General features: G+C 36.3%; 1 protein-coding gene across 4 annotated transcripts in view; it reads right to left on the reverse strand.

Annotated features, from left to right (window-relative positions):
- Positions 1–12,919: 12,919 nt before the first annotated feature.
- The window catches only part of SATB1 (SATB homeobox 1), a 91,683-nt gene continuing 83,376 nt past the window's right edge, over positions 12,920–21,226 (reverse strand). For 2 of the 4 annotated variants that reach the window (XM_011933717.1, XM_011933716.1), the window contains 3 exons: positions 17,208–17,411; positions 16,529–16,624; positions 12,920–14,675 (listed from right to left, as the gene is read on the reverse strand). In XM_011933717.1, the coding sequence (XP_011789107.1) occupies positions 14,163–14,675; positions 16,529–16,624; positions 17,208–17,411 (813 nt within the window). In that variant the 3' untranslated portion in view covers positions 12,920–14,162. The remainder of the gene's footprint in view (positions 14,676–16,528; positions 16,625–17,207; positions 17,412–21,226) is intronic. The other 2 variants (XM_011933718.1, XM_011933720.1) reach the window with 1 other exon arrangement.

Raw genomic sequence — 21,226 nt, forward strand, 5'->3', positions numbered from 1 at the left:
GCTGGATCATATGGTATTTCTATTTTTGATTCAACAATTTATTTTTAACTAAACTTTTTATTTTGAGATAATTGTAGATTCACATGCAGTTTAAGAATTAATACAGAGAGATCTATGCATCCTTTACCTAGTTATCCCCAAGAGAAACATCTTGGAAATGATAGCACAATATCATAAAGAGGACATTGACACTGATACAATAAAGATACTAAACATTTTCATCATCGCAGTGAGCTCTCATGGTTCCCTTTTATAGTCAGACCCACTTCCCCTCCCATCCCCTTCTTAACCTGTGCATTGACAGTTGTTTTCTTCCTGTACTTAAAAAATGGTATGTCACTTTCTGCTGTTCTCCATGGTTTCTGATGAGAAATGTGCTGTTTTTCACATTGTTTTTCCCCTGTTTGTAATTTGTTGTTTCTCTCTTGCTTTTTCCAGATAATTTCTTAGTCTTTACTTTTCATCAGTTTGACTATATGTCTTTTGCTAGATTTGGGAAGTTTTCAGCTATTATTTCTTTTTCTTTGTTTTTAATTTTCCAGATGATACATTTATAATAGCCAAACTCAATGAAATTGGAATCCATAGAGGTTTGAAGTGGGATACAGTAGTAAATACACTAAAAAAGTAAAATATATAATATGTAAGTACTTCTTCAGCTTTGCTTTCTTTCCCTTTCTAAGATTCAGAAGACATCAGTGTTAGATCTTTACTGATCATGTCACAGATCTCTGAAGCTTTGTTTGCTCATTGAGTTTGGGGGTGGCGTTTTTCCTCTGCGTTGTTTGGACTTGCAACATATATTGTTCTATCCTCCATATACTGATCTTTTCTCTTCTGTCTGTAGTCTGCTGTTCAGCCCATCCCCTCAGTTTTTTTTTTATTTTAGTTTTCGTACTTTTCAGTTCTAAAATTTCTGTTTGGTTCTTGTTTATATCTTCTATTCGTTTGCTGAGACTTTGTATTTCTTCATTTGTTTTCAACATGTTTGTACTTGCTCATTGAAGCATTTATATGATTGCTTTAAAATCTGTATTGGATAATTCTAACATTTCTGTAATCTCCATGTCTGCACATATTGTATTTTTTAATGCTTAATATGTTCATTTTATAAAGATGATCTTTTAAAAAGCCACACATATAAATTCTTTTCTATCTTGATCTTTTTTCTAAAAGTGGGTAAAATGAATATATCCTGTATTTCTCTATTTCATTGTGGAGCAAAGCAATCATAATAGGTCTATGTTTCTTTCTTTTTATTTATTTATTTTTTTTGAGACAGGTCTCCCTCCTGTTGCCCAGGCTGGAGTGCAGTGGCACAATCATGGCTCACGGCAGCCTTGCCTTTCTGGGCTCACATGATCTTCCCACCTCAGCCTCCCAAGTAGCTGGGACTGCAGGTGCACACTACCATGACTGCCTAATTTTTGTATTTTCTGTAGAGATGAAGTTTTGTCATGTTGCTCAACCTGGTCTTGAACTCCTGGGCTCAAAAACTCTGCCTGCCTTGGCCTCCCAAAGTTCTGGGACTACAGGTGTGAACCGCTGTGCCCAGCCTAGGTCTATTTTTTCAATTCGAAATAATGTTCATTGCTCCCTACAGTTATGAACAACATTAAAAACCTCATCTTCTCATAACATATTAATTCAAACTAGTGTAAGTAATACTTAGGTTTAAACATTTTTTAATAAGCTTCATTTTTTAGAGCAAAAAATGCGTTTTTAGTTCTAACAGACAGAATACAAAAGAGGTGTTTTACCACCAAAAGTAAGAAACTGGAAGTTTTAGGTTCACAGCAAAATTGAGCAGAAGGTACAGAGATTTTCATACATCCCTGCCCTCATGATCACACATGCATAGCTGCCCATTGTGACATCCCCCACCACAGTGGTACGTTTGTTACAGTCGATGAACCTACACTGACAGATCACCATCCCCTAGAGTCCATAGTTTACATTAGGGTTCATTACAAGGTGTTGTACATGTTATGGGTTTGGGCAAATTTACAATGACATGTTCCCACCCTTATGGTATCATAGGGAGTAGTTTTACTGCCCTAAGAATCATCTGTGTGCCACATATTTATCCTCCCCTCTCCCTTTACCCCTATTGATTCCTTTTTTGTATCCAGTTTGAGATTTTTTTGGGTTGCAGTATAATTTATTTTTTTCTTAAAACCTGGATATTTTGGGTATTATGTTATGAGACTCTGGATCTTATTTAAATCCTCTATTTTAGCTGTCTTTTTTTGACATTGCTTTGGCAAGGAAAGTAGGGATGCCACCTTTTTACTGCCAAGTGGGGATAGGAGTTCCAGCTCCCCACTAGGACTCCAGTGCTATCTCCCTGGCTGGGAGAAGTGGGAGTACCTTGTTACTACTCCTTTTGCACCTTCCACTGACATAATTGGGTGGTGGTTCGGGTGACTTTGTTACCACTGGGCGGTGATAAAAGTCTTGACTGTCCAGTGGGCTCTCTTCAGACACCACTCCCTGGGGACACTGGGGGAACTTTTTATAGCCTCTCGAGGGTAGAAATCTGGGCTCCCCATTCAACATTTTTGGCCTGGGTGGAGGTAGGGCTGCAGTTTTTCTATAGTGTTTGGCTGGAGTAACATAGTTATGGTCTAAAAGTTTTCTGTCTTGCTAAGCTGTCCTTTCTCTTTTCCTTCAGTTAGAGAGAACAGGCTTTGGGAGACTTCCTTTGTCATATCCATTGCTATTTCTGGGTTGCTAGCCTCTTCAGCTTCAAGTCTGGGATGGATGAGGCAAAAAGAAAATCCAGGGCACATATCACTATGTTGTTCCTTCGGTCCTGAGGTCCCTACCTGGTCTTCCTTCTTCTTGTCCACTTTCAGAGTCTTTCAGTGCATGTTTTATGTATAATGTTCAGGGCTTTTTAATTGTACTCAGCAGAAGGAATAAGGAAAAGTATATCTGCTCCATTTTCCCAGAAGCGGGAGTCTCAATAGTTTTTAAGAATGTGAAGAAATCCTGAGTCTAAAAGGTTTGACAACTGCTGGCCAAATTCAAAGGTTCTTAGGTATTAAAAGTTGTAAATATGTAAAACAAACAAACAAACAAAATCTTTGAAGGTGGTCTCAGTAAGAATGCCTTTTACTCATTGCACCACATAAAGACAGTAGAAAACAAATGACCTTCTTAAAACTTATCACCATCTTTTCACAGAAGAGGTGTTTTACTGCCAGAAGTAAAAGACTAAAGGCTCAGAAGGTTCAGTCCTTTCAGATGCACAAATTTAGCACTGTAAAAAAAGTGAGCTCCATTGTCTTTTTATTTTTCTCAATTCTTTCTGGTCCAGTGGAAACCCGGCTTTCCTTAGACATGTATGAAGAGTCAAGTGTGTGGGAACTCCTGTTGTAGTTGGCCTTTCTGGAAATGGGAATTTTAAACTAACACTGCCTGGCTCAAAGTAAGGAGAGTATACAATTTTGTTAAATGAAATACTCTCCAGATTCATTTTGTGAGGCTTACAGAGAAGAGTATCTTTTCACACTTGATCTGTAAAATCAAGTTGCTTATTCTGTGTAGTACACCATACCACATACTCCCAGATTCTGGAATGATTGTCCAATATGGTGTTACATTAAGATCCATGAGGGGGATTACAATTTGTTGCTATTTTTGCATAAAATTTTATTATGTCTTTCTCATGTTTTCCTCTTTTTTTTTTTTTTTTTTACCAGAGGCTATCGTTATGAGTGTATTTTTAGCAAATAAATAAATAAAATTCAGATAAATATCAGCCAATCCAGACAGAATTAGTCCTTGCAGCTGCTTTCTCTTAGACACACTGACAGCATTACTCAGTCTCTGCAGGTTTCATGAGCCAGATAGTTAAGAGAGATGAGAGTAGAGCCCTTTGTTCTACATTGGTTCTCCAGTGGTCAGTAGAACATTTCTTCAGGATATAGCACCAAACAACTGGGTGTCAAAAAACAGCCTTTCTGAAATTGGGGCGGGGGGAGGGTTCTTTGTGTAAGAAGGAATCATTTAAATCCTCGTGGTCTTGCTTTACTTCAATGGAACTCTCTCTAGACTGAATCATTTCCCAAAGGACCATCAAGCCAAGTGCCAATTTAATCTCAAATCCTCAAAGGAAAAGCTTACAGTTGTCAGTGGCGCGTCCTTCTCAGGATGGAAATAAAACAGCTCTAGCTTTCTGCTGGGCCAGGAAGCATTGATTGCAGGAGAGAGCAAATGCTCTCACAGTCTAATCAATCTCACAGAGCAGATGGATACAGCAATTAGTGCAAAAACAATTTTGCCAAGAATATTAACACTTCTAGAGTTTATCAAGAAGGGGTGAAGTTTCTACTCAATAATTTTCTAAATTTATAGAATATTTACGGGTGAGCAACAGGGTGTAGGATCTCTGATCTCATGCTCTTGTGTAGGCCAATGTAATTAATAGAAACACAAAAATTAGGTTCTTCATACACATCAAGTGAAATGTAGAACTGGGAGTGAAAGAGTTTTCTGGTTAATATATGCTCCAACTCTTCTGAAAAACACTGAAATGATTATTTTGTTTTGATACAAGTTATCCAGAAAATTGCTTTAATGTTTGACCTTTGCAAACTTAGGCACAGCTTAGTGATCTAGGGCAGAGGTTGACAAATATTTTGTGTAAAGGACCAGAGAGTGAATATTTTAGGCTTGGTGGGTCATACGGTCTGTTTTACAACCACTCTTGGTGGCTGTCGTAGCACAAAAGCAGCCATAGAGATAGGTAGATGAATGGGTGCGGCTGTGTTCCAACAAAACTTTATAAAACAGGTGGCAGGTCAAACTGGGCACATGAACCAGAGCTTGCTGATCTTTGATCTAGGGCATTATCATTTTATCTCCTCTAACATTATATAGTTGATGCTGAAAACATGGGTTTGAACTGTGCAGGTCCACTTACACATGAATTTTTTTTCAATAAAGATATTGATTTTTTTTGACATTTGCAACAATTTGAAAAAACTTGAAGAAGAACCACATAGCCTAGAAATAATGAAAACATTAAGAAAAAGTTAAGTATGTCATGAATGCATAAAAGATATGTAGATACCAGTCTATTTTTATCATTCCCTACCATAAAATATATATAAATCTATTTTAAAAAGTTAAAATTATCAGAACCTGGGAACACAAACATAGACTGTACATGTGCCATTCACAGTCTAGAGAAATGTAAACAAATGTAAAGGTGCAGTGTTCAACCATAACTGCATAAAATTAACGGCAGTCCATACTGTACCTCTGTAGCCCTTGTGTTGAGCTTACATGCTTCAAGTGTCTGCTTAAAACACCACGTGACACTAATTAATCACCTTCATGTGATCTGTTCCTCTCTCCAGTAAATTGCGTCTCAGTAAAAAGTGATCTTTCGTAGTTACTGTGTCTTTTTGATGATGTTTAGTGGAATATTGTAAATCTTGAGTAACATGGGACACGTACAAAGTGTCATTAGTGATACTGGAAGTGCTTCCAAGAAGCAGAGCAAAGTGATGACATTACAAGAAAAAGTTAAATTGCTTGATATGTATCATAGATTGAGGTCTGCAGCCATGGTGGCCCAGCATTTCAGACAGAGGATTCATCTTGTGAATAAATTGTAAACTTATGACATCGATAAATACAGTACATCACTACAAATGTATTTTCTCTTCCTTATGATTTTCTTAATAACATTTTCTTTTCTCTAGGTTACTTTATTGTAAGAATCCATTATATAACACATATAACATGCAAAATGCGTGTTAATAGACTATGTTATTGATAAGGCTTCAAGTCAAAAGTAGCTTATTAGTAGTTAAGTTTTGGGGGGATCAGAAGTTATGAGTGGCTGTGTGGGGTGTTGGTGCTCCTAACTCTGTCATTGTTCCAGGGTCAATTGTGTGTATAAATACATTCTTTTTCCAAAATAAAGGCATTTTATAGAAAGCACCAAACTTATAAATAGGTAATCTCTTTAGAATCATTACAAAGTAAATTTCTGTGTGGTTCCTAGAATTTGTTTTTCACTCATAATATGAACACATGCAGCAGGTATGCTTCCCCTTTGAGTAACTGCACTTACCAGCCAAAGTCTTCCTATCATCTTTCCAACACACCCTTCATCCTTCTCTTCCTGTGTCCCTCTCCCTTCTCCTGGCTCTCCTGTTCTTCTCTTAGTTTTATTCTTTTGCACAATTTTCCTGCTACTCCCCTTACCATATTTCATCTTAATTTTGGTTAAATAGGATTTTATGGATTAGCCTGACAACCTAATCAGAAGCTGATTCCTTGTGGTAAGTCAGGATAGACCAGTGAGTGTAGGGCGAAAAGTACAACTGCATTTTGAGAGTTGAACAGTATATCCACTGGGGCCAGTTACATAACCTTTCTGTAGTGATCATAATGTAGCTACCTTCCATGGTCTTTTTACAGAATAAGTGAATTTGTATTGTAAAGGGCTTAGAACAGAGCTAGCACTTAGCTTCAGGAACAAAGCAAGGATATCTGTTCTTACTATCTATCTGTAATCAACATTTTACTAGACATTGTGGGAACTAAAAAGAAGGATTTTGATTGGAAAGAAGAAGTAAAATTGTCTTTATTCAGAGGTGACATGGTTGTCTATGTAGAAAATCTGATGGTGAAATCTAAAAGCTATTAGAACTATTGAGTGAGTTCAGACTACGTTGTAGGATAAAAGCTCAATATACAAAAGAAAATCAGTTGTATCTCCCTATACTAAAAACAAACAATTAGAAATGAAAATGTATAAAAATATCACTTACAATCAAATGGAAAAATGAGATAATTTAGTATTGCTAATAATATGAAATAAATCTGACAAAGATGTGCTGGAACTGTACATGGAAACTATAAAACATTGCTGAGAGAAAGTAAAGATTTAAATAGATGGAGAAATGTATTGTGTTTATGGATCGATCTAAAGATTCAATATTGTTAACATGCTAGTTCTCCCCAAAATGATCTATGGAGTGAAAGCAATCTCAATCAAAATCCTGTATTTTTTTTTTTCTTTAGAAATTGACAATCTGAATCTAAAATTCATAATGAAAGTACCCAGAATCACTGAAACAAGTTAGAAAAGAAGAAGAAATATAGAAGACTTAAGGTACTTGAATTTAATTTTCATTATAAAGCAGATCAATGATTTCATGGGGATGGTGATGGATGCTAACAGAAAGGATAGGAGGGAGGGTTTAGGGGCACAAGGCAACTACTGGGGTGATGGATATGTTCAATATGTTTCCAAGGTGTGTGTATGTATGTATTTGTATATACATACAAACATTTCATGTATATTTTTCATATATATGTCAAAACAATTGTATACTGCAAATCGGTAAAGTTTATGTTAATCATACATCAATAATTTTGATAGACCCCTCTAATAAATTGTATAGGATCTCATGATATTCATTTCTGTGTGTCAAACTTTCCTTCCAATTTGTGTTATTTTCAAGTTTGCATTAATTTTGTTGTATTTTTTTCTTTTTGATACTATTTCATTGTAGTATATATGAGTGTCTTGGCAAATTCTTTTTGTAATAAGATGTACAACAATGTTATATTTCAACAGGACCATGAGATGTGATATTTTAAAGGCCAAGAAATGCCTCTTTGCATGTCAATTTAGAATACCCCACTAAGAGGACTGTCGATAGGATGTAGTTCTCATCCCCATGCAATCTGTTCAATGGTTTTTCTAATTTGTCTAATTTCATTCATTCATTCGTTCACTGAACATATTTCTGTGGCAGGATTTGAGTGATACAAGTACATGATATTGAATTTACTTGATCTTATACGGTTGATTGTAGTTTAAGCATTACATGAACAATTTTAGACACTACATAGCAAGTCCTACTGATGTTAGATGCAGTTTCATTTCTATAACATTATTTTCTTCTTAGATGCTTGGTAGAATAATTTATTTTCAGAATCATCCTGACACATTCTGACATTTAAGTAGTTTGATTTTATATGATGTATTATCCTTTAAAAAAATAGGACAAATGCCAAATGGTTGTATCAACTTCAGTGTTTACAGCACAGAATTATTAATTAAATTTAGCTCTTCATTTGAAAAATAAGTTTGCTGGACTGTACCAACTGGAGTGTGGATTAATTTAATGTAGTTTGAAATATAGGAATTACCAAATCCAGTTAAGTTTTTATTATGCTATTTCTATTTCCTGAGGCATATACCCCTGTTTAGGGATTTTTCTCTCCAAGCTAAGATTTCTGTTCTTTTTTATTTAGCCTTCTTGGGCATGTTGCAAATATTCTACTTAGTTATGTTTTTCAAGTCTATTGTAATAGAGCCAATTCTTCATTTTCTCTGCTTCTCACCTGTTTTTGTCTATTTATTTGTGTGTAAGATGTCAAAGGAAAATGAAAAGTAACACCTCAAAATACCACCTTGAAAAGGAAAATGCCAACAAATTCTTTTCTGCACCTGAAGCTTTTAATTCTTTAATCCACCATGGAATGTTGCTTAATTACATATTTTATTATGCATAACTGAAAATTATGTACTTTAGTTTCAACAATGATATGAAAGCATGTATTGTTTATAAATAAAGAGAGACTGGTTTGTCTCTCTTTTTTTATATTACAAATATTTGTGGAATTCTCACATGTTCTCCTTCTAAAACTTGGCTTTTTGAAAATGCTCAGAGAGCTCTGAGAAAAACTTCAAGTTTTAATGTTTTCTCTAGAAATCAGAAAATTCATATCTTACAAAAAGATGATGTCATAACGATATTATGGGTAAAATCCATTGAACAGTTTAAAGATTTTTGTAGAAGTTTTATCTTAATGAGTTTCGTGAAGTATTTATTGATGGAAAAATGTTACAATTGCTGAATTAGGTGATAAATTCATGGGAGTTCCTTGTCTCTACTTTGGTGTGTGTGTCTGAAATTTTCCATAACATTTGGTGTGTATAGGTCTTTGGTGGTCACTATTTCATGATGAAATATTCCACACATTTGATTTCAATTAGTGATCAAAGCCTTCATATTAGCAAAATATGCATTACAATATATTTCTGAAAATTTTGAATTGCCATTAGGTTTTTGTGTGTGCATTTTCTGCATTTGAGAAAGCTTTTATTAGGGAAAAGAGACAGGGAGAGAAATGTGAAGATAGACTTGAGTTTGAGAGAAATGTGGCCACTTAACAGCTGAACAAATCAGTTAACGTATTTGAGTTTCCCTTCCCTTGTCTTTGAAGTGAGAATATCAGTGCCTGCCTTAAATACCTCATAGTGGAATGCAGAGGTTTAAACAAGATATGTTTGTGGCAGTGCCTAATAAAACGAAGCATTCTGCAAATGTTTTTTCTGTATTTAAAACATGTGTGAGGATGGTGCTAGGAAGGGGGCCTCAGAAGGAGAAAGCCTTTGTACTAGATGTAGCGAAACAAATGTTTGCCAATTCCCTTTGGAAACAAAGGTAGAGTAGATGAAACCTGTCCCCACATTAAGATTCTGTTCAACAGGTTTGTGCTCTGGACAAATACTCATTTTGCATCACATTGCCACAGACTAACGAATAAGCATATTTAAATATTTGAATATTCTTTAACATTCTCATCTAACAGGTATTGTTATTTCTCCCGTGAAAGGAAAATCAGAGCAGCACAAGGGACATCATTGTGTCAGGTGGGGGTGGTGGTGTAAAGGCATGCATTAAAGTGGCATTGTAATGAAAATTTTGTATTTGAGTACCACAAAAAGCAAATATTTCTGATTCAACTCAGAGTAAATAATGTTCAACATTTGTTGCAAAATATGTCACTTCGGAGTTTCTTTGCAAGTGTTTACTTTGCGTAACATACTGCTCTACTGCATTCGCTCATCAACCGCTATCATAGAGAACAGGGCCCAAGTCAAGTGCTTTTGATCACAGTAAGTGTATGATCAGCTGAAAATAATTGTTGAGAAAAGATAACCACACAACCTTGGTACAAGGCAAGAAGCTGGAATTTTGGTGGTGTTCTTTTGATGGGATTGAATTTGGAGATATATGCTCCCTATAAGTAGGGTAATGTGAAAAAGTCTTAAAAATGTTGCTCATCTTTTAACATTAATTTCAAACTATTTTTATTTAACATTTGGTATTGTTAAACAGGTATAGTATTCAGGACATACACCTTCTACCACAATTTCTTTAATTAGGGTACTTTATATTTTATCAAAAATGTGCATATTAATAGATTGTAGTTTAGCCTTTGTCAAAAGACATGCAAGTATTTAGTATTTACATTAAAATGATTGCCTCAGAAGAAACATTGAATTCATAAGCCCTCTTAACAAAAATATGCATAAGGAAGACTAGTATTATTTCCTGATATTTTAGATATGATTAATATTTTGGACCTCCATTGGTTTCCCACACTATCATGCAAATTTCCAACTTGCTTTAACACAACAGTTCTATCAGTTGTATTATAGGGAATACACATTTTAATTGCTTTTTGAAAATATCACCAGGCAGTTCAGAATGTCTCATTTATTGAGAATATTGTGACAATCAAAGACCTTAATATCAGCTAGATGCTAACAATTGGGAATAGGGCGGAATTTAATAATGGAATGTATGGGATTCTCATTTTTACTCAATCTTGAACCATTTGAGAATGTTTTCTATTCAAGCTAGTATTTTTAGATAAACACAGATATAGATATCGCTACTTTGAAAAAAAAAAACACTTAAACTCAGAATTTCTTAGTACTAAATGCTAACCAATACACACTTTATACATAATATGTACAGACTTTGTTACCAAGCGCCACACAACCAGGACATACATATTAGTTACCTTGGTTTTCAAAGGTTCTGTGTCAACTCTGCATACTGTGTGGCAAGGAGATACTATCAACATTTTATTTTTTGCATAATGTGCAAGTATTATATGGCCACAGAGTGTAATACAAATTAGTGGCAAAGTGCTGAGTGAAGGGAATCCATGACAGATTCAGATGCACAAGGTTGAGTATTACCCGTAAACTACCTGACTCTGCTAAGGTCTTAACAGCACAAAACGCTACGTCATGCCCAGCTTTAAAAAGTCTCTGAAATACTTGGACACAATGAAGCTTGTTAAAGGAATTTTGCCATAGCTACAGGTAACAAGAGGACTGGCATGAGTGATAAATGACATTGGGGGAGCAATATGGAAGATCATCTGGGCAAGTCTTTTCTAAAATGTGCCATCCTCCCTGAAAACACTTTTGCTCACTCCATCTATCATTGTTTAACATGTGCTTGTGTGTGTGTGTGTGGGCGGGGGGGGGAGGGCATTTAAAATATCGAATTATCAAAACCATGCTGACTTTTGAAAGTTGAAAAAAATCTAAGTGGGAATTTCGTTAGCATTGTTATGTTGATTATCAAACACACATTCATCATTTCACTGAAAACATTATTTCAAAATAATTCAGGTTATTAGGAATGGGAAAGTTATTTGCAACCCAATTTCTCCTTCCAAAAAAATTACTAAATCTCATACCTATTTGACACCTTGTGCTAAGGGTTGGGCTGGTTAAAAATTAAGGATATCAATTCTACTCTCTGCTAAATTCAGGTTATTAGGAGTGGGAAAGTTATTTGCAACCCAATTTCTCCTTCCAAAAAAATTACTAAATCTCATACCTATTTGACACCTTGTGCTAAGGGTTGGGCGGGTTAAAAATTAAGGATATCAATTCTACTCTCTGCTATATCCAGCCTTTTCCCTTAAACTTAGGGGATATAAGGAAGAGGAGGATAACTTAATGGCATCCGAGTTTCTATTTTATTTTCTATTTTTTAAATACATGAAATCTAGTTTGTATTTTCTTAATTCAAATTACTTTGGCTCAAATTATTACTTTTCTGAACTCTAGTGAGCAAGAATGTTTGTGTTTTCTTACTTAATAAAAAGTGGCAACTTCTCAGTACAATTTTAAGTTTGCAACAAACCAGCTGCCTTCAGAGGAGCTTAGTTGTGCTTCTAAAGTAAATGGAACTTTAAAGCTTTATTCAGTTTTCAATGATTCCATTTCAGTTTCTAAAGTACAAGTTCAGTCAACAGTAAAGCAGCCCAGTTGCCTACCAATAAGCTCATCAGGGCCTGAGAAAATGGTAGGCAGAGAGAGAAGGGGCAATTGCAGAATGGTATCTCAAGCAACCCAGACACCCCTACTAGCATCTAGGAAACAAAGTGAGGAAGCAAATGAAAGAAAAATCACCCCAAACTGTAATGCTGGCCTCAAGCCTGTGACCATGAGCACGCCTCATTTAATATTCTGGCATTTTACTATGTTTAATGTTGCAAGAATTTTGAAGATTGTGTTTAAATACCAGGTGTGTCATTCCTATTTTCTTCATGTGGCTCTTATAGTTATGACATACACTTATGAGCTCAGTTATTAACTTATTCCATTTATAACTTGTGAAAAAAAAGCTCACTAAGGGGTTTTTATACAGAAGGTCCATTTTTTCCATTTTGTTACTATTAATGGCCATTAGAAATATCTGTACATAAGGTTAAGGAAAAGCGTTGCTATAAATGAAGTATTGTGAACTAAGCATAGATGAATCCATTCTAAGAACATAACTGCTGGAGACTGGATTTATGTTTTTGTTGGAGAGTCTTTTGACCATCCTATCTCTATTTATTAAGCAAAATGTTAACCAAAACAGGTTATTTTCATTGTGAAATTTCGTACCTATTTAAAAATGAGCATGTGTTTGTGATTTCAATTTACAGTGTTTCAAGTAACTTGTCAATTGCTCTTTTTAAAATCAGTAAAATATCAAGTATTAACATGCACCTAAATGAGAGGGCCATCCTTTGACTCTTCTTTAAAGTTACTTCACATAAGCAGACAAACCCTACCATGTCATACGATACAAACAATTTTAATTGTGTAGTTACAGTCAATAACCACTCCTAGTCAGAACATTTCTGCATAAAGAAAATTGTGATACACTTATAAAAACAGCCAGCTGTAACAAAATAGCTGGTGTTTTCATAGCCATAAACTCATAAAAAAGAAATACACCTTTATACAGAAATTTTATACAGATGTAGCTTTAAAATTGATTGTAAACCAAAGGAAGACACATTGCAAACATCAATTATTTTCACATTAATTGCATAATTTTCTAAGGTGATCTATTAGTTTTATTTACCTAAGCTTATTTGCATGATAGTAAAAATTGCATACAACAATAAGAGTGAAGCTTATAGTATGAATTGCTTGGATAACATAGAGCACTTTTTATAGGCAACTGTGTAAAGCACATTTTCTCTATTTAAAACTTTTAAGACACTTTGTTTTACTGCCCATCAAAATACATTTATAAATAGAAAAGAATCAGTATGGTAACAAGAGAAGCAATATCACATTTAACGGAAACTTCCAAAAAATTAATTACAACATGATGCTGCAGGATCTACAAATAAATAATGAGGACTAAATTGTGTTTCACATTTTCTTTTCCTTTTTTTAAAAAAATCATGTAACAATGAGAATGAAAAAAAATTACAGTGAACTTTTATTTCCAAAATAAAAACAAATTTGAATTACGGCAGTGCCATATAATACAAGGCATTTGTTGGCATATGTCATCTTTAAACTGCATTCCACAGTCTATAGTTCTTTTGTAACATACAATAGAGTAACAAACTCTTTTTTTTTCTTTTTTTTTTAAATAAGGGGCGAGTTTCCAAAAATCAGTGTGGAGTGCTACAGAAATAATTATAGGAAAGGAAATCATAATCACAGAAGGTATAATGCTTGTTTGAGGCTCCAGAATAAGAACTAAAAAAAAAAAAAAAAAAAAAAAAATCACTGGTTTCATGCTTACGGGGTCCACACTTTGGTGCATCCCGTGAACACAAATTTTAATACCAAACAATCCTTGATGCTTCACCTGGGGCTGCCAAGCAGTTTGTAAAACAGAGTAAAACATTTAGTGCAGTCTGCATTATCCTTTTCCAACTCTTCTGTTTGTGCAAGTTTTTGAAGATTCATTGGCCAAACAATGAACAACAAAGGTTTTCTGAGAGAATACAAGGTGGACTTTTCATTTTGTTAGTAAATACCAGTGGCACTGTTGAATGAAACAAATACTTGTATCTCAGTCTTTCAAATCAGCATTAATGTCTGTGTTTCCTTCCACTGACAGCTCTTCTTCTAGTTTCACTGAAAAAAGGGTGTTAGTAGTTTTATCTTGGACACTCTCTTCCAAATCCTTCAGCAGCTCCTCTTCTTTATATTCTGCCACATCGACCTCTAAACCGGAATTGTCCTTCAGTTTGCCGTGGTGCTTGAGATAGTACCGCTGGTTCTGAAAGAACTTGATGATGGTGTACTTGGGAAGGTCGAGCTGGGCAGACAGAGTCTGGATGGCCTCTTCGTCAGGGTACAGGCCTACGTCTTGTATGAAACTCTGGAGGATTCCCAAGGCTTCCACTGAAATTTTTGTTCGTGGCCGTGTCTTCTGCCGGTTCTCCTCATCTGACTCTGCTGGAGAGGCCACCGTGGGTTGCCGTGGGGGGAGCCGAGGGCCCGCCTGTGGCTGCTGCTGTGGCTGTGCAGGCGGCGGCGCCTGCTGCTGCTGCTGCTGCTGTTGCTGTTGCTGCTGCTGTTGCTGGAAAGGACATCTGGATTTAATGATTCATTCACTGCATATTTTGCAGTTTGTCACAGTAGTAGATTTATGACAAAGATTTAATTTAGATAACATGTGAAAAAGCCTGAGGTATTGCAGTGCCAGGCATACAACAAGTGCTCAATACATGCCCGCCTGTGGCTGCTGCTGTGGCTGTGCAGGCGGCGGCGCCTGCTGCTGCTGCTGCTGCTGCTGTTGCTGTTGCTGCTGCTGTTGCTGGAAAGAAACAAGGAGACAATCAGAGCTCTGCTATCGTGGAGTTCCACACAAAGCCGTCTAGAATCAGGAAACATGTGGTCCAGGGTCCTACATATAGCTTTTTTGATAGGGATGAAGATTTAGAATGAAAAGGTAGGCCAGCTAAATGGCCCACAGCATTTACAAAAAAAATCAAAATGGTATGAACTAGGAAGGGATGAATTAATAGAGCTTTGGGGGCTACTGCACTTCCTTATCACAGATCAGAGGAGGAAGTGAAAGCTCAGTGCTCTGAAAATGTGAGCCATAAACTTCACTTCTAGAAGGATACGCATCAAAGGCGAAGACAGCACATCACATTATGATGTAAATAATTAACAAAGATTTAAAATGAAGATTGAGAGGCAAGGATTTCAAAGACATTTTAGAAAGGTGAGCTACAGAGCAGTGGGGAAAGAAATTTGTGCTCTGCTCCGTCTCATCGGATGGCCAGGAAGAAGATGAGCTTGTGCTCTTACTCAGTGTTAGCTGTCATGAGACTAAAGGATTTCTGGTATTCTCACATTTGTGAATTTTCTATCAGACAGTTCCAATTTAATACACACACAATTTCTTACCAAATTGCACTAGGCTGACACTGCAAGCTTTTTTCTTACCTCAAAAGGTTCAATCCACCATACGACGGCTAGCAAACTGTTTTGCCTATAGTGAACTCAGATGTGATTAGGATTTAAATTTAGTGTATACAGACACTTTTTCATAATTAGTATATGTATATGTGCTATAATTTCCATGCACAATTATACATAAATATGTCACACATGCATATACTGTACACTCGATATCCATAATTCTTATCAGCAAAGCACATCAACCTAAGTGGCAAAATATTAGAATGCTGATAACGTTTCTATGCATTTCCTTTCATACCCCTAAGAAGCAATTTTATTAACAATTTGCATTTTCAAATAAGTAGTTTTTAAATTAATTAACATATATCTTCTCTTTTTCGTTTTTGCTAAACAGGAAGTTTTTCAGGCTTTCACGATTATTTTAGTGCTTGATATCCTAAAGGGAAGCTCTTTGTCAACTTGTTTTATCTTTAACACATACTTGAGAAGTTTTTTGTCCTGGGAGATAAACAACTCTATTAATATTGTTTTTAGTTATACGTATATATCTATACACACACATATATAATTTCTCACAGAAATGTTAAAAAATTGCAGAATGCAGGTGATTCAACAGTGGTAGAATTTTAGGACTCTGGAAGGCAATGGCATTTCACTTTGAAAGAGAAAGCTAAAATCATCCCCTTTAACAAAAATAAGCTATACAGCTCAAGTTCAATGACAACACGCTTCCTAAGCAACTGGGGCCCTAAGAGCTCTAACGACTACCTGATCCCAGAACTTTTCCATCTAAATGCACAGGAGAGTGTCTTCAGGAGCTGAATGATGACAAGTCCCATGACATGATAAACAAAGCATAAGGCTGCATCTGCTGGCACAGTGAGCTCTGGCCATGACCATGGTCAGTATGGCCTCTGCAGGTCTGAAAATCCTGACCTGGGGAGCAGGTCTTTAGGTCACCCCCTGTGTCCCTTGCTGGCATAGGTAACTGTGCCCGCTCACCTGAGGAGCAGCACCGAGCCATGGTGCAGGGGTCGGCAGGCCTGGTAAGAAAACGCCTCTAGACTCTCCTTTCCCAAGGGTGGTGGGAGAGGGGCTCTAAAGGAAAGACAAACAGATATGACTCACCCCTAACCTACATTCTGTAAAGTGTGGGGAGACAGCTATTAAATACAAGGTGAAGGAAGGCCCAAGGACTGTAAAGCAAGATTCCAATTAAGCTTCTCTCCCCTCTTTCTGGACAGAATCCAATGTATAAAATTGTGATTCTACAAACTGCCTTTACAGCAACAGTGGTAGCTCTTTTCCTCAGGGGCACTGTGGTATTAATTAAAAAATAGGTGGTGGTTTAAATTGTGATTTTTGAAAAACATACAAAAATTTTAAGCTCTTAACACAAAACCCAATACCAACAAAGAGACATTTGCCAAACAAGGAGTGTAAAAAGGGCGTTCCTGTTGTTTTGGGGGTTGGGGGATGAGGAAAGGGGAACACAATACATATGTTGGAAAAAGTACGTTCATTTTCATTTTATTCCCCTGAGCAAGATGGCAGTGTATTGTTATCTCTTGCTAAAAAGCCTATGTTTAGACTGGCAGGAGGAAGAGAAACGCTAATTTCCCTGGTAAGTTTAAAGCTTTATTTACTTATTGCTATATTGAATTGGCCAAAGTAAACGAACCTGAATCTGCTCTGCTGGAACATGGATAATGTGGGGCGGCCTGTCGCCATGGTGATGCACTGCGTTGCTCTCCTGTTCATATATGGCATCACGTTCTGGCTGAGGAAGACTGAGGAACCTTCGGATCATGGAGAGGTTCTCCCACAGGGTTCTGTTTTCTGGAGAAGGATCTTCTTTCCAGCGTAACAGCTCGCATAACCATCCCTTAGAGACAAGGGCATAATAGGTCAGTTTGTGCCTATGAAGGGGGCTGGCATTTTCCATTAGGAGCTAAAAAGGAAAAACCCTCTGAATTAACTTTTTCATAAGCTCAGAATATGCCAATCTGCTTAAAAAAATTTTTTTTAACTTGTTAAGAGGGGTTATCTGTGGCTGTCAAGGAGGCAGACTCTGTTTCTAATCAAAGTTCAGATTTGCATCTCAAAGGAGGGACATATTTTTTCCGACTCTGAGGGGAAGAGAGCATTTATCACAGACTTTTAAATATATGAAATAGGAGAAAAACAAAGTTGATGTGCTTCAGTCTTACACAACTTTCCTGTCTGATGAGTGGCTGACCATTTGAAGATACTGAAGTGCTTAAGGGGCAGGACAGATTTTAGAAATTTTTTTTTTCTAAAAGGATTTCCTAAGTTCGCAATTTTTAGATTTGAAAGAAAACCATGTGTGAATATTTATGTGTGTGTACATGTATGAAATAGAAAGGACATGTGCAATTGTACCAGCAAGAATGTTGTCCAGTATAAGGCATAATGATTAGAATGGGCATTAAAGGAATTTGCTATGAAAGAACTCTCCAAAAAGAGACACTGGAGTCCTATTTTTCTGCCTGCTGCAGTGGGAGCATATGATTTGTCAGGCAAGAATTTAGTAGGTTTCTTGGGCTAAGAGAGAAGGAAATGTCCAATGACAGCCAAAATCTGAACCTCTCTGATGTTGCCAAGGCCCAGTTTTTACCCTGAGGTTATCTATCAAGAACTGAATGATCATGAGAATACATTTTCCAGTCATCTCAAGTCTTCACCTTGGCTGCAATGATGGACACTAAACAATGGAATGAAGGGGGAGAGTGAAGGTGTCCGATCCAGACCCCCACCAGCCAAGGCAGCTATCCCTCAGCTGCTCTGCCGCCTGCTAATACCTCTCATCTGCACTCTGCTCTGGAAAAATGTCTTGAAGCCATCTCTACACTTCTTCACTGATCTCCTCACTCCGGGTGGCCAGTGACTGGCTGACCCAGTGGCACAAAGTCCCTGCCTCTGTTTCTGAAAACCGACAACTTACTCTACCCTTCAATTTACTCTCCAGAGACAGTCATCCCCATTCTTGCTCCCTCCCCCATCAATCTAGGGCTAGATTTTGCCTGAGACCATATCCTTACGGGACCTCTTTCTCTTCCCTATCCTCCTCCTTTCTTCCTAGGGCCCCCACCAAATCATCACCACCTGACTCCCCATCCTAGGCTCTGCATTTAGGGAACTTGATCTAAGACAAAGATATTTCTTGGTACAATATTTTTTTAATTATGAAATTTTTAGATCTAGCCAAGGAAGGTTTTGTTTCTTATGTTACCAGGGGTGAGGCCAGAGGATGGCATGACTTTCCTTCCCTTCTCAAAATGAAACCATCAGAGAGAAAATTCTTCTTTGACTGCAATATGTAGTGGAAAGAAGCATGGTCTGTTCTCCCAAAAATGGCCTACTTGAAATATTTTAAAAGAAAAGGTAGAAAACTGACGTATTAGCTTCCCAAGGCCTATCTGTTAACCAGCTCATCGTGACGACTGCTATATCTCATGACATCTACTAGTATTCCTACTCAACAGGTCTTTTAATTAAGTAAATATATGCATGGGATAGTCTTGTAACTATGCACTCATTTGATGCCACTGAATGCATAATTCAAGGTTAAGACAGCAGGCAGTAAACTGAGGATTTACCTGAAAGACTGTTAGCTAAATAAAACATAAAAATCATTGTGACTGCAGTGTCACTGAACTTGCTTCTCTTCTAACCATGGCAATTCTATGTTTATTTCCAGAATACTATAATATGACATATTTCAGTTCTATTTATGTGAATATATTAACTATAAAACTGTATGTGAATATTTGAAGTATCTGAGACCCACGTGCATATGGTGCCCTGGAGATGTTTACTTAGCTCTTACTGGGTAAATATTTGCCATCTGAATTAAGCTCTGAAAATATACATTTTCCTACAACTAAGCTATTCTTTATATTTTACCTTTAAATTTTGTTGCTATCTAGGTTTTAGATATATTATCTTCCGGTAGGCTTGAATATTAACTGTGGGTGAGATTACTTTCCCTCTCTCCCTTGTCTGCCTCCTTTAGCTATCATAATTGACAGGACCCTTCTACCCGAACACAGCAGATCACACGGTTTTATATACCTTTCCAAAGAAGTTAGAGGTTCACGAAGAACAGAGCAGATTTTTTTTTTTTAACTTGGCTAGTATTCTACTATTGCAATAAATGCATACACATTGAGCATCTAAGAATTTTTTTTTTAGAAATAAATGCTTGTAACTAAAAATTGCTAAAAGTTAAATTAAGAATGATTCATGTAAGAAAAGCTTCTTGGAGAGAGCTGGAAAAACTCCAGTGATTTTTCACATCCTTTAGAAACTTTTTAAAGTAATGCAGAGATCAGTTAGCACTTGGATATATGTGAAAAAACATGTGGATCACAGATGTTCTTTGGAAAAGAAAATCATTAGTTCCTTTAAAATGGCTAATAATGATAGCTAATTCCTAAACAATCACACTCATGCTGGTTTAACAAATATTTCAGAAAAAGAGCCCCGACTCATTCAACAAATATTTTGCTCTTATTGTCACTTCCGTGTCTCTAGACTTACGAGACGGATCCTTATTTTTATTGATTGCCCATGACTAACATAACATTTCCAGTAGTTTGCTATTAACCTCTGCCCTTAAATAATACTTCTAATTCCTTATCTAAAAATAATTTGATGAATTATAAGTTGAAGCCTGTCTCCACTAGCCTTTCAAGAAATGCGATGATTTTAAGAGACTGAAATCAGATGCTTCTTAGAAAAATATTTAACGGTGCAGCTGGGAACTGTTAGCTCTAAAGGGTATTCCAAAAAAATGTAAAGGCGGGGGGGCGTTGCTGCTCTTGATGTGCATTGCTTTTAAAAAATAATGGAAAACAGACATTTTGACACATTAGCTCTCTGTCAGTGTAGAAATAAATTGGCTCATTCCCAATTTACACTGGCAAAAATAAGATAATTTATTCTAATGCTATTTAAATACCTTGGAATATTTTGACTACCTCAAATCCTATTGATTGTTACTCTATTAATAATGACAGTAATCTGATTTATGTTTTGCAGAAAATGACTAAAGAAGCCAAATGCTTTCTAATACTTCAATACCTTTTTCTAGGTCAGTTTTCCACAAGTGATATTGTTAGAACAAATAAACTTGGGAAGAAAATGAATATGTCACAATATTTTTAATATCTGACAAAACTAATGATTCCCCAAAGTACTGTACTAGTTTTTAAGTGGTAACTGCATAGACTTATGTGGGGGAGCAGAGATGAAGAATGAAATGCAGTGCTTTGTTGCAAACAGAAAAAAAAAACATCAACAAAAAACAAAACAAAACATAATTACATTTTTAAGAGAGGTCTCTGGGACTTGATATACATAAGACCATAGGAAGGAACAGGGAACTGTTCTCTGAATTAAATTAGCTCACAACTGTTTTGAACAGTAGAAAAGACAGGGGACTAACAGCCTTAAAATAATGAGACCGATTCATTCTCAGAAAACTAAAATGGTACAAGGAACAACCTAAACTTTAAATGTAGTAAATTTGCCAAGCAACATGACACTGCATATAAAGAGGGCAAAATATAAACAGTAGCCACATGTAAATAAATTAGTAAAACTTTCAGGATGTTACTACTTTTCAAACTGACAAAGTTTAATTTGACACCTTCTGTTCTAAACCCTTTGTTTCTA

This window comes from Colobus angolensis, unplaced genomic scaffold (assembly GCF_000951035.1).
Source record: "Colobus angolensis palliatus isolate OR3802 unplaced genomic scaffold, Cang.pa_1.0 Scaffold129, whole genome shotgun sequence".
Taxonomy (NCBI): Eukaryota; Metazoa; Chordata; class Mammalia; order Primates; family Cercopithecidae; genus Colobus; species Colobus angolensis.